Source organism: Cyanistes caeruleus, chromosome 25 (genome assembly GCF_971803275.1).
Source record: "Cyanistes caeruleus chromosome 25, bCyaCae1.hap1.1, whole genome shotgun sequence".
Classification (NCBI taxonomy): domain Eukaryota; kingdom Metazoa; phylum Chordata; class Aves; order Passeriformes; family Paridae; genus Cyanistes; species Cyanistes caeruleus.
In genome coordinates, this window is record NC_141725.1 from 386,561 (window position 1) to 400,614 (window position 14,054).

At 47.5% G+C, this 14,054-nt stretch overlaps 1 protein-coding gene and 1 long non-coding RNA gene across 2 annotated transcripts; both read right to left on the bottom strand.

Moving 5' to 3' along the window:
* Positions 1–5,111: 5,111 nt before the first annotated feature.
* On the bottom strand, positions 5,112–8,523 carry LOC147649306 (uncharacterized). The gene is made up of 2 exons (XR_015279227.1): positions 7,230–8,523; positions 5,112–5,460 (listed from the first exon to the last, which is right to left on the bottom strand). It is a non-coding gene; the product is annotated as an uncharacterized LOC147649306 (long non-coding RNA).
* Positions 8,524–8,922: 399 nt separating this feature from the next.
* Positions 8,923–11,928, bottom strand: LOC147649307 (uncharacterized). The gene has a single exon (XM_086862324.1). It carries the CDS (start codon positions 10,675–10,677, stop codon positions 8,923–8,925), a length of 1,755 nt encoding a protein of 584 aa, XP_086718450.1. The 5' UTR covers positions 10,678–11,928.
* Between the last annotated feature and the right edge of the window lie 2,126 nt (positions 11,929–14,054).

Sequence of the window (14,054 nt, forward strand, 5' to 3'; positions counted from 1 at the left end):
ACCATGGCGACACCCTGAGGACGCTGTGGGGAGCGTCCCTACCCTGTCCCCATGTCCCTCCGTTGTCCCCTCACTGTTGTCCCCTCTCTGTCCCCAAGCCTGTGCCACCCTCGGACTGTTCCCATCCTGCGGTCCCTGTCCCCTGCGGGTGCCCCAGGCCGGGAGGAGGAGGGAGGGGACAAAGGGGACAAAGGGGGGACAAAGGTGACACCGCTTGCACAACCCCGGGGCAAGGGCGAGGAGCGGGCCTCGAGGACACGCAGGTGACAGTGCTGGTGACAAGAGGGACACACACGTGACACCCGTGCCCCGAGGCCCGGGAGTATCCCCAAGTCCCCGGTCCCATTTCAGGGTCCCCCTGTCCCTCCCCTCCCCCTCTGGTCACTCCCCGCTTCGAGTGCAGTCGGAAAATCCCGGGAAAATCTTTGTGATGCCAGAACCTTCATCCCATCCCCACCATCCTTCTCCCGAGATCTTTCTCCCCTCCTCCTTTTCCTCATCCCGAGATTTTCCTCCTCCCCATTATCCCGGGATCTTCATCCCCCTCCTCTGCCTTCCCGGGATCTTCCTCACACCCCCGCACTCACCCCCCACTATCCCAGGAAAATCTTTTCCTCCTGTTACCTCAGGAAAAATTTCTCCATCCCAGCACTTTCCTCCTCCACATCTTCGTAATCCTGAAAAGAACAGGCAAGGAGACCAGCTCCTTTTTAATGCCTTTATTGAGGGCAGCTCTAGGTGGGGGAGCTCAACCACTGCTGCTCCCAATGGACAACCCAGAGGAGAAGATGTACAGCTTTGCCACATGGCAGAGCTGGGGCTTCCGTCCTCACGAGAGTCCCAAGGAAAACACTGGTTCCTTGTAAATCTAGGGTAGTCATGGATAGCAAGCATTGTTTAGTTATGGCAACAAGGTCTGGAAAATCAGTAAGTTGTGCAATGTTCTCCCTTGCTCCTCAACATAGTTTGGAATCTGGTTTTGTTCCATGGCTCGCTGATTCTATAGGGGTCTTTAGATGTTAATTCCACTTCTCCTGGGTGCTATCCCCCATGGGAGTTGGGCTCATCTACACACTGGGTGCTGTCATAGGTTGCCATTGAGGGGTGACAGAAGCAGCACAGGCAATAGACAAGGCCAGGTGGCAATTAACAAGGTTGGTACAACAACATTGATATTTAACAAACATCACACAACATGAGGTATATTTACAAAGTAGGCACCTTATGGTGACAACATTCTACTGTCCCGGCCATGGGGGGGCCTCGGGGGGGCCCCCCCATTGCTGTCACCGCTGTTGTGGCTGGTGGGGGCCACTGCCCTGGGGGCGACCCCAGCCCTGTCCAGTGAGTGCGGGGTGGACACCCGAATTTGGGGGTCCCGGTTTTGGGGAGGTCCTGATTTTTGGGATTCCCGATTTTTGGACTCCCGGTTTTGGGAGTGTGTCCTGGGACAGAAGGGGCCCAGTTTTGGGGTGTCCTGATTTTGGGGTATTGAAATTTTCAGGGTACCAATTTTGAAAGATTCTGATTTGGATTTTTTTGGGGGTGGGGGTCCCAGTTTTGGGAGGTCCCAGGGACAGGAGGGCCCAGGTTTTGGGGGGGTTCTGGGGACAGAAGCCTGAGTTTGGAGAATCCTGATTTCGGGCAGGTCCAGATTTTAGGGAATCTCAGTTTTGGGATTTCCTGGGTTTGGGGTGTCTGATTTTGGCGGATTCCTGTTTTTAGGGGATCCCAGTTTCAGAGGGTCTCAGGCTCAGGAGGATCCCAATTTTGGGGATTCTCGAATTTGAAGGATCCCAGTTTTGAAGGATCCTGATTTTGCAGGCTTTGAAGGTGGTGCAGGGGTTCCTGGTTTTGGAGGATCCTGATTTGGAGGGATTTTGCTTTTGGGGGGGTTCCGGGCTTGGGGATCCCAATCTTGGGAGATCCTGGTCTTGGGGGAATCCTGGTATGGAGGGGGGGGGGGGTCTGCTTTTGGGGTTCCCAATTTTAGAAAGATCTCAATTTTAAGGAATCCCATTATTGGGACATCCTGATTTTAAGGTTTCCCAATTATGGGGTTTCACAATTTTAGTGAATCCCGTTTTTAGAAGGCATCACAATTTAGAGGAGATCCCAAATATTGATGCTATAAATGAAATTAGAATTTTCACAACTAGGTCACTTGGTTTAATGGCACTCTCATTAAAAATGAATACAATTTAATAAATTGAATGGTAATTTGGTATAAAAGAATACAGTTTAGTAAAATAATATAATTTAGCAAAAAAACTTACAATTTATATATATAATCTGCCAGTAATTAAGTATGATTAAAGCATAGGCAAAACCGACTGGAGTACAGGGAGGGCTTCTCACCCCACCTCATGTACAAAACAAATCACTTCAAGCTAAACTTATATACTGTATGCTTATACATATTCATTAATGTTTCCCATAAGTTTCCTCCTATTTCCAATTTTTCTGACTTTACCTCACTTTTCAGTGCATGCCTCACTTGTTGTTAGGGGGTCTTCAGTCTTCTTCTGGTGGTCTTTTGGTGAAGGATTCTCCTCTTCCTCGTTGTCCTTTGGATAACCTTACAGGTTTGCACATGTGTACTAATATCCACAGGGATATTGTGGGGATCCCCTGCATTCCATTCCCTAGTACAGCAGCAGGACAAAGTCCTCTCCCAGCCCACGTCTGCAGAAAATCGTGTACAAGCTTAAACAAGCTTAAACTTAAACAAGCCTCCAGGTTTGAGGAGTGCAGTCTGCCCAAAGAGCCCAACTCAGCATCCAGAGGAAATGAACATCACAGATTAATGAACACCAGGTGCACGGGACGCTGTCACCTTGGACCTGCAATTAACTCAGCAATGGAAAAACTCTCTCATGAGAAAGTTTAAAATGTATTAGACACAGTTTCTAGAAGGCGCCACATCATTATTTAAAGGCGCGGCTCGGTTAAAGAGCAATACCAACAAGGCCCACAGACAAAAAGCCGGGGGGCGGGGGGGGATCAGGGTGGGGCTTTTCCCCCTCCCCTCCTTTCAACGGCTTTTGGAAGCGCACTCTGAAGCTGACAAGCCACAAGTGTCCCGCAACGGCCCTCGCCAGACTTGCTCCCGGGCTGGCGCCGCTCCAGGTGCGGGGGGACCGGGGGAGCCACTCAAGCCCCGGACGGAGCGCGGCTCCCGGCAGGAAAGCGGCTCCTCCGGCGGTCGGGGGCAGACCCGGTCCCGGGAGAGCCTGGCCCACACAGCGGCACCAGGCCAAAGGGGCCGCACCAGCGCCGGGACGGACGCAGCTCCGCGCCGCGGCTCCCGCCTGCCGGCCCAGCAGAGCTCACTTCGCCTCGCACGCCTCGCACCGGCGCGGCTCTGTCGCCTCCTGGCGGCTGCCCAGCTGCCAAATTCCCATTGCAACTCAGCAATTCCCCAGGGAATGCCAGGAGCGCTCCCCTGCAAGACATTTGGTGCCAAGGGGCAGAAGTGCCCTCAAATACAGCGGCACCACCCCATGTGAAGCCGCCAAATGCTGGAAAAGCCGGTGTTTTCGTCAATTGAACCCTGGAAACTGAGGCAACAGGGGGTGTTCACGCTACCTTAAACCAATAAAATGGCAAATAAATGTGTTCCACCCTTCAATGTAATCCCCTACAACAGCAGAAAAGGAGGTTTTTTTTCTCAAATTAAATCTCTCAAATGATGGGAAAAAGGGGATTTTTACCTCAATGCAAACCCTCACAAAGCACAGACAACAGGGCTTCCCCCTCAGTTTGAACCTCAGGATGATGAAAATGGGGGAGGTACCCTCAAATCAAACCCACAATACAGCAACAATATTTTTCCCCTTCCAGTTAAAATAGATCACAGGGATTCCCTGTCAACTGATATACCTAACAGCCTGGAAAAGGCAGGTTTTCCTCCTATCAGTCCTCTCTGTCATGAATAAAATCTCTCAAGAAATCCACCCCAGTTAAAATACTGTGTTTGGTTGTGCTGATATGTGTAAGAGACGGTCCGAAGATTCCCTCATCTGTCTCACAACAGTCTCAAGGACCGAGACTGAGACCCTGAATATCACAAGGGACTTGGTTTGGGGATTTGGGCCTAGCTGAGGTGGATGTTTCCTAAGTGATTGTTTGCAGGTGGTAGCACGGTACACTGCTCTCCTTCCTGCTGGTGAGCAGAGGCTTGTGTGTGGTACTCTGTGCAATGGGTTTTCCACAATACCTTGTCCTTGTTCCTGCTGGTGAGCAAAGACTTGCAATACATGGATCGCTCTGTACCCTACACCTGCTCCCCGTGCAATGGAATTCATCACAATGATCATCAATCTCCTCTGGTTTTGGCCCTGTGCCCCTTGCTTTGCAAAAGACTATAAAATTATACCCCAAACTTACCTTCCTTTGAGATCTCCCCAACGGACAGAAGACTCTGCATCATTGGATGGCTGAGTGGACTTCGACGTTGGTAGCTATAATCCCCTTGCTCTCTTTTCCTTATGCTTTGCTTTCTCCTCTTTTCCCTCTATCGCATATTAGTGATGATGAGCACTCAATGAAGTGTGTTTTGCTGTTTGAGTCCTTGGTTTGCTGATAATCTTTTGTACTCTAAGACCGACTAAAAGAACCACACCATGAATCCCACCTTGCATATCGTGACAATATGTGGATAGAAAAACTCTGTATCTCCCAGAGTAGTTATAAGAATAGGTATGAATTTATTCAGTGCTGAGGTGCATGGGGGATATCAACTCCAAAGGCATGCACACCTCAGAGACTTTCTCCCCTTTTATTCTCTACAAACTAGGGTTACACAGTACACCTAATACATATTCATTTGCTAACCCAGCCTGTCCCTGCTTCGTATTAAAATTAGTTCCATGCCCATTTGCAGCTGCGCACTGCTCCTTGTTGGTCACTCTGGTGGTCTTCTGGGCATCTTTGGGGCTGAAGTCAGCAGTTTTCCTTCAGCTGAACTTTTCACCTTGTCTTCTTGCACATGCTCCCTTCAGTTCTTTTGACCCCCCATCTTTCCATTTCCTCTGGCTTAGGGGTCCAAAAGAATCCAAGGAACCCCCTCATCCTATGGCGTGTCGGAGAAGGGAGACGCAGACACCAGGTGGTCGTCAAGCAAATCTCGTTTATTGATCATTACACTCGTGTCTAAATACATGATTTAATTAGCTCATACATATTGCAAAAGTATAGCTCATCATTGGTTATTCTGCCATCTACGTTACTGCAGTACATAGCTATGTGCTTCTGCATTCTTGCGGTTACCAGACCGTCCCTGGTTCTTCTTTCTCGTTCTGTCTACCACATTCTTGTTCTCCTCCCCATATCTCAAGGGCAATCCGTCCTTGAGACTGCCTCTGCACTAGTGGTGTTTTATCTCTAGCAAGTTTGTACAGTCATGGCCTTTCTCGCCTAACCATTCTGCCACAAAAGTCTCCACACTTCCCCCGTTTTCTTTTTGGATTACGAGGTTAGCGTGTTTTTCTAACAAGGCCGTAGTTAATGCAATTAAGCGGTTCTGAATGCATTGTAAAATACATGGTCCAAAAAGCAAAATTATAACAACAAGCAAAACTGGTCCAGCCAACATCATAAGTACATTTTTCACCCATCCTCTCATACCCCAGGAGTCTAACCATTCACCTACTGGGGCTGACTCAAGGAGGTTACTGGCCATTGGCTGTATCAATCCAGGGCTTCACCCATCTAGCTGGAATCCACAGTGTTCCTGAGGGGGTGGAAACACAAACATAACCTCTGCCCCAATACAAGACTTCCGCAGGACCGTTCCATAGTCCTGTTTTCGGGTCTCTATATCGAATGACAGCTTTTAGACTCTGTCTCTCCTTCTGTCCTTCCCTTTCTGCATGCTTAACAGCTGGTGGTTCACTTTCGTCCCCAAAACCACATAAATGATTTAGAACAAAAAGAGTCCTGGCTAATTTTTCCTGCGGATCTGTTATTTGCTCCTGCTTTCTTAGATACTGTTTCAAGGTTCCATTTGCTCTTTCAACTATGGCTTGCCCCGTGGGTGAGTGAGGAATTCCTGTAACATGTTTGATTCCCCACAATCTCATAAATCGACTGACTTTCTGACTAATATCTGCAGGTCCATTATCAGTCTTTATTTCTCTTGGCAGTCCCATTACTGCGAGACAGCTGGTTAAATGCCTAATCACCTGATTTGCCTTTTCCCCCGATTGAGCTGTGGCCCAGATATATTTGCTATATGTATCTATGGTGACATGCACATACTTCATTCTGCCAAATTCAGAAACGTGCGTGATATCCATCTGCCAAATGTCATTACTCTTCAACCCTCTAGGGTTTACACCACAACCCAACCCTGTACCACTATTGTGATGACTGCAAACTGGACAAGCTCTTACTATAGCTTTTGCTTCTTGGATTGCTATTCTATATTCTCGCACCAATCTTTTTGCATTCTGGTGGAATCGAGCATGCGACTCCTTGGCTTCTGCTATTTTGTCATCAACTACATTCATTACTAATCTATCTGCCCTTGCATTTCCTTCTCCTAATCCTACATCCCACTTGTGGCTTCGAATGTGAATAACACAATAGGGTTCTGTTCTAGCCTTCACAGCCCGTTTTAGTTGCAACAACAATTCATATAGTTTTTTGTTCTGGACTTCCTTGACTGCTGCATCTTCTATTCTTTGTCCTACCCCTGCTACATAGTAAGAATCTGTGACTACATTTAAAGGCCCTTGTAGTTTACTTAATGCCCACACAACGGCAAGAAGTTCTAATGTTTGCAGACTGTCTTCTGGAGCCGCTTTAATCAGGTGATGTTTCCATTGGGACCCTTCCTTCCAGGTTATGGCTGCTTTCCTTGACTTTTTCCTGGCATCTGTGAAGACCGTAACGGCTTCTGGTATAGGCTGGTCTGACCGCAACGGTTTTGCAACCCAGTCCCAATCTTTTAACCATAGGAAATGTCGTGGTATTAAAGGTCCTGTACAAATAGATGCTCCTGATCCCAGCAACGCTGTCTGTAACTCCTCCGAATTATGCAGGTACCAGTCTAGGTCTTCGTTTTTTATAGGTATGTAAATTGTTGTAGGTTCAGTTCCAGTAATTTCTATTATCCTGGTACGGCCTTTACATAACAGGGTGGCCATCTGTCCAATTTTTGTACTTATTGTCCTTTTTGCTTGTAGTGGTGGGGATAGCCATTCCAGGACCCTCATTTCCCCCGCTTTTTTCTGCAATTGTGTAAGAGCGCCGAGAAGATGTTCTGAGGTATTCCATATAGTAAGGTCAATGGGCAAGTCAATATCGCGACGGGAAACAAAACCTACTTCTATACACTGGAGAATATCTTTGATTGCTTTGTTCTGTTGAGGGGAAATCGTGACAGGCGAACTGGGATCTGTTCCCTTCAACAGTGGGCGAAGGCAGTTTAGTAAGGTGTTTGGGATGCCAACTATGGGTTTCAACCATTGAAGATCACCAAGTAGGCGTTGTGCGTCATTTAAAGTGACAATTTTTGTTGAGAGCTGCAGTTTTTGTGGACGCACAATTTGATTGGTAATAGTCCATCCCAGGTACTTCCAAGGTGCGGTCTGTTGTATTTTTTCTTGAGCAACCACAAGAGATGCTTTTGCCAATGTAGTTTGGATCTCTCTCAATTGATCAGAAGTGAATTGGGACTTTTGAGCAAAAAGAATATCATCCATGTAATGATAAATTATGGTCTCAGGCCACTTTTGCCTCAAAGGCTGTAGGGCTGCATCGACATATAGTTGACACAAGGTAGGGGAGTTACGCATGCCCTGAGGCAATACTGTCCATTTAAATCGCTTATCAGGTTCCCCTCTGTTAATTGCAGGCAAGGTAAAGGCAAATCGCTTTGTATCATGTGGGTGGAGGGCGATAGTGAAAAAACAGTCCTTTAAATCGATGATCAGAAGGGCCCAATGTTGTGGGAGCATAGCTGGATTCGGAAGACCTGGTTGCAATGCTCCCATAGCTTCCATTTGATCATTTACTGCTCTCAAGTCATGCAAAAGACGATACTTTCCAGATTTCTTCTTAATCACAAATATAGGAGTATTCCATGGGCTAGTAGACAATTTTAGATGACCTTGTTGAAATTGTTCTCTGACTAGTTGATGTGCTTGCAACAAACTTTCCCTTTTTAGAGGCCATTGCTTAACCACCACTGGTTTGTCGGTTGTCCAGGTAAGTGGAATAGGGAAAGTCCAAGCAATGGCAATTACTCCAAAGGGTGCTCATTAGATAGAACAACTCCAAGCTGGACTAAAATGTCCCTTCCTATTAAACACTGTACTGTTGGAGGTAAAGGGACAACGGACAACACAGCCACTAATGTTTGCCCATCTATGATCACTTGTATAGGGGGTGTTCTTTTAGCTAGCGTGTATCCCCCGACTCCGGTCACTGTATCCATGGTTTGTCTGGATGGCCAACTGCTAGGCCAATACTCCGGAGATACTATGCTGGTGTCTGCTCCCGTGTCCAACAAGCCCCAGAGTTCTACTGATTGTTCAGCATATTTCAATATTATTTTCTTTTTTGGTCTGCTGTTTAAGTCCATTGTGAGCATGGCTATCCCTGATGATCCAAATCCTTGATTATTCCGAGGGCCTTGCATCAATGTTTGAATGCCTTTGGTTGTTTGTGGCAGTGGTATAAATTGGGCAATGCGTTGACCGGCTTCAACAGTAATTGGAGGGTAGAGCGTATATGCCATAATTTGTATCTCTCCGGTATAGTCTGCATCTATGACTCCAGGTAAAACAAATAGGCCCATCACAGAAATTGAGGAGCGCCCCAATAAAAGTCCTCCATATACTTGTCCCCTAATCTTTATTGGGCCGTAAACTCCTGTAGGAATTCGAACAGGGTGTGTTGTCATCAGCGTTGTTTTTATTGCTGCTGCCAAGTCAAGTCCCAAGCTCCCGGCAGTGGCTGGTTGTAGACACGAGGTGGCGCTGACGTCGCGGCAGCAACTTGTGTCTGGGCGCGGCCGCCATTCGCGCTCTGCCGTGAGTTTCCCGAACGTCGGCGGCAGGCAGAAGAGCTGTGCGTATTGCTTTGACAATTTTGGCACCAGACCCCAGTCGCGCGGCATTGTCGCCTCATGTGCCCTCCTCCTCCACAGCGGTAGCATTTCATGGAAGGGGGCTTCTGGGTCGCCGCCGCGGTTGCTGCTGCTGGAGCGCGGAGCGGAGCAAGAGCAGCTAACACCTGTGTCTGTATACTTTCTGCCTGTTTCTGTAACCCCTCTCCTAATGCTTTAATGGCATTCACTAGGAATGCTTGTTGTCCTGTTGGTTGTAATGCCATTCTTTCTAAGGCTTCCTCAATCGTCGAATTAGCCCCCAGGGTCGACAGAACTCTTTTAGTAGTCTCGTTACTATTCTGCAAGGCACACTGTTTAAGCAAAGCCCCTCGCATATACTCAGGGACCCCTGCTCGTTCTATAGCGGTAGCAGCCTTATCAACAAAGTCTCCAAAAGACTCCTCTCTCCCTTGTTTGATTCCCATATACATGGGAATTCCTGAACTATCTTTCACCTGACTGATAGCAACTCTAATCAGACGCATAGCTTCCCTAACTTTGTCTGGTCCAGAAATCATCTGAGCCTTGGTTCTTCTATAATTTCCTAATCCCATCATCTCTTCCACTGTAATTCCCTGTAACGGATCACCGGGTCCTCTTTGAACTCCAACCGACTCTTGAACTAAAGCTTGCCAATGTGCGTTAAACAGCAGCTGCTGATGTTGAGTAAACATCAGTTTCACAATGCTTCTACAGTCATTGACAGTTAGCAAATGCGTATCAAATATGTAGTCTATCATTTGTTTAGCTGGTTCACTCTTAAATCCAAATTGACTCACTGTCTGTCGCAGCTGAGCTAACAACTTCCAATCAAGAGGTGTATAGGTCCCTAACTGAACAGCTTGTCCTTGTTGGTTTACCCCCGGGGTGTAAACTACAGGCAGAGCCCACGTCCTCGCCGCCTCCACGGTGACTTCATCCCCACTCTCTAGCCCATGCTTAGCCAATGCGTTCCATGCCTCTCTCCTCTGTCTAGCCATTTCCTCCCACAGGTCACTCTCTGCCCCAGGGACAGGATCTGGCTCTGGCGGAGATTGTGAACTACGCATTCCAGGCTTAACAGATTGGGCTGAAGGGTCCTTAATATCAGAGGTGGCTACGACAGGCACTTCAACGTCCTCTGTGGACTCATTGAGAGGGGGCGCCGAGGGCCAAGCACAATCATCTGTGCCCAAACTGCTAGAAGCAGGTATAATTACTTGAGAGACACTTGGCGCTAAAGGTTCATGATCTCCATACTGTGCATTCCTTTTATAGGCTTCTACTGCTTGCTGAGCCGCTCTTTTTTCTGCCTGATGTTTCAATAGAGTATTATGCACAACTCGCCAAATTTTTCCTAACTTTTTTGCTGTTTTATCTTCTTCTAAGACTGCTTCACACAACACATCTCCTAACTTACGCCACTCACTCAATTCATGTACCGTGTGCGGGTTGGAAAAACAACCCTTCGCGTGACCCCATGCTAGCAATCCCGGTACGTCTTTTCTAGGATTTATGTCTCTAACCCCCAGCTTATCTAATAACCCCAAAAATAAATCATATGCTGCTTGCCTGTCCATTTTTGTCGTCAGCGCTGTTGCACCTCTCCGGCTCCGGCAGCACGTATGGCTCAAGACCACCGATGTAGTCCTTGAGGGTGCTTTCCCTTCGTCGTATAGCACCGACCCGGGTGCATCGGGCCCCAACACTACTTCACCGATCGTGGCGTGTTCTCTCCCCCGCTTTCTTCTCAGCAGGGGGTCGTCGTCGGGGTCACCATTTGTCGGAGAAGGGAGACGCAGACACCAGGTGGTCGTCAAGCAAATCTCGTTTATTGATCATTACACTCGTGTCTAAATACATGATTTAATTAGCTCATACATATTGCAAAAGTATAGCTCATCATTGGTTATTCTGCCATCTACGTTACTGCAGTACATAGCTATGTGCTTCTGCATTCTTGCGGTTACCAGACCGTCCCTGGTTCTTCTTTCTCGTTCTGTCTACCACATTCTTGTTCTCCTCCCCATATCTCAAGGGCAATCCGTCCTTGAGACTGCCTCTGCACTAGTGGTGTTTTATCTCTAGCAAGTTTGTACAGTCATGGCCTTTCTCGCCTAACCATTCTGCCACAAAAGTCTCCACAATGGCACATTTATGCTTGCATCCTGTTTACGTATTCTAGCACCTTACCTCATCCTGCAGTCTTTATTCTCTTCCTGCTCTTAAGGGAGCAGTCAGCATTTCACACAGGTTTTGTAGTCCCTTCTTTTACACAAGGCAATTTTATAAATGATTCCTAATTCTTAATTTCTCTGTTTCAGTTTCCAGTTAATGTTCTTGTCCTATTTGTAAACCTTGTTTGCTGTACCCCTTGTTTAACCTGATAGTTGTGAGTAATGTTAATTACTTACTGGCTGTTGAAGTGTTTTAAGAGTTCTCTTTTAAGATGTACCTCTACCCCTTTCCCTTACTTCCCTGTTACTATGTAACAATGCTTCTCCCAGGGGGCTGTGTGCCTGAGTCCTATGCAAACTAAGACACGCTGGACACCAAAACAATGAGCTAACAAAGGAATAAAAGGACAAAGAAATATATTTTAGCAAGCTATGATGAAAGACTGTCTTCCTGCATCACCTAAGCCTGCTTAAAAACCATCTTCTTGCATCACCATGGCCTAAGAGGACTGGAAAGGAGTGAACCCCTTGGACAATGAGCCAGAATGACATGCCTCCTGGCTACTCCCATAAGGATAGAAATTCCAGCTGTGCAGTGTGTGCTGCAAAGCTGAATTGTGCCTCCTCCTTGGAGATGCCAGTGTGGGGGCAAACGACCCCTCGGGCCCCACCTTAAGGCTGAGTCCTAATAAAGGCATAAAACAGGAGTCTGTGTCCTGACCAATTTATTTCACACAGACCTCCCCAAAAAAGTGTTCCAGGGGTTCTCAGGGGCACATGAGCGCTCCAGGCCCTTCACCAGCCTTGTCCTCAGCGCCTTTCCCATGAACCCCCGACTCCCCCCGGGACTGTGCCCAGCCAGCATCAGCGCTCACCATCCGCGCTGGCCGGGGAGCTTGGAGACCTTCCTTTCACTCTGGGTCCACAGTGACGCTGCCGGCTGCAGCTGCAGTGGGAGGGAAGGAAGGAGGGAAGGAAGGATAGCAGCAGTGCCTGTCTCTGCCTTTTGTGATGCTGGCCCATTCCAAGGGGGTAAATTTACTTCAGGTGGAGCTTTTGCTGTTGTTCTTGCTCATGTGCTGAAATACAGCAGATTCATTGTCACTTTACACATTCAAAATAGAAGTTTTTCAGTTCAGCCGAGCTTGGCTTGGTACGGCTGAACACTACATTCAGATCTGTTCAAATAAACTCGGCTAAAGTCGTTTCAGCTGTTCTTTTCTATCAAATTTGTCTCGGTTGGACAAATCTTGGCCAGGTTCAGCTCTTAAGCTGAACTTGTCAATTATCGGTTACACTCGGCTATTATCAGGCATTCGGGTAACCTCGGCTATTATCAGTACACCTTGACCATTATTGGCTGTTTGGCTATTAATGGCAGACATTGCTGCTTTTCGGCTACACTCGTCTAGATTCCGCTCTTTGGGACAGCTTGGCTTGCTTCGGCCGAACTTGAAGCCGCTCACTGCTTTCCCCCAAGCTCAACTTGGATCGGCCGAACTCAGAGCCGCAAGCTGCCTGCTGGAGTCAGAGGCACAGAGAGTGTGCCTTTATCTCTGATACCTGGCTCTGACATCCAAGAAAGCATTGAATTTCATATAATATCTTGAAAACAATTGTTACGGTTAAATAGAAAAGCTAGGAGTGTAAATGTGTAAATAAGAAAGTTTTCTTAAGTTACTGTGTGAAAAAGTTTGGAGTTTAGTTTAGAGAACAGAAGACAAGACGGGGGATTTAGGGCATTGTCTCTTGTCCTTCTTTCTTCTTTATCTTCATCTTCTTCTAGAGGTTTTTAGGTGGTAGTAGGTGATTGGATAGAAGATGCCACAGTGCAGCACACAGGTGTTGGGTCATAGGGTCACTAAGAAAAATAATTTACTTGGCATCTGTTAATTGGGTAAATAGACACATAAAAGAACTTGAAGAAGATCTTTGTTAGCCATTTTGCACCATTCTATCTTAGTGTATGTATCTCCTTGTACCTTGCATACATGTATACATGTATATGCTTGTATACATGTAATGCAGATAAGAGAAGAATAAACAACGAAGTCTGAACAAGAGAAAAAACTGCTTCCTTCTCATCAATTTCAGTTCAAGGGGAGAAAAAAACGTAACCACGAGTATAGAGACAGCCTGTCTATAGAGACAGCCGCCTTCCTCAGCTCCCTGAGGGTGGCGTGCGCCAGGCCAGGGTGCTGTGTGGGAAAGCGCGGCCACCTCACATTAAAGCTGCACAGCTTGGTGTTTTCCTGCTGCCGCGTCCTGTGGGTGGCCTGGCCACCGCATGGACATGAATGGGAACGGGGGGTGGGCAGGAGCTGACGAGGCAGTGACAGCACTCGCTCTAATTAAAGGGCACGATAGCCAGAGTCTGGGTTCAGCAGAGCTTGGTTCGGTTTGGCTGAGCTCATAAGGTTTTCCTCGGTTCAACTGCACTTGCGACAGTTCAGCCAAACTGGTAAGATTCGGTTGATCTCACTTCAGTTTGGCTGATCTCGTAAGATTGGCCATGGTTTGGCTGAGCTCTGCTGGTTCGGCTGAACACAGCCTGGTTTGTCTGAATGAGGCTACATTTGGATCTGTTCAAATAAACTCAACTAAAGTCGGCTAATCTCATCTCGGTTGGGTAAATCTCAGCCAGGTTTGGCTCTTTGGCTGAACTCGGAAATTACCAGATCCACTCAGTGATTACCGGCTGTTCGGCTAAGAGCGGCTATTAATGGCAGATGTCGCCGCTTTTCGGCTACACTTGTCTAGATTCCACTCTTTGGGACAGC

What these genes read in the sequence shown, in the direction of transcription:
- LOC147649307 (XM_086862324.1), bottom strand. Translation starts at nt 10,677, where the DNA reads ATGGACAGGCAAGCAGCATATGATTTATTTTTGGGGTTATTAGATAAG.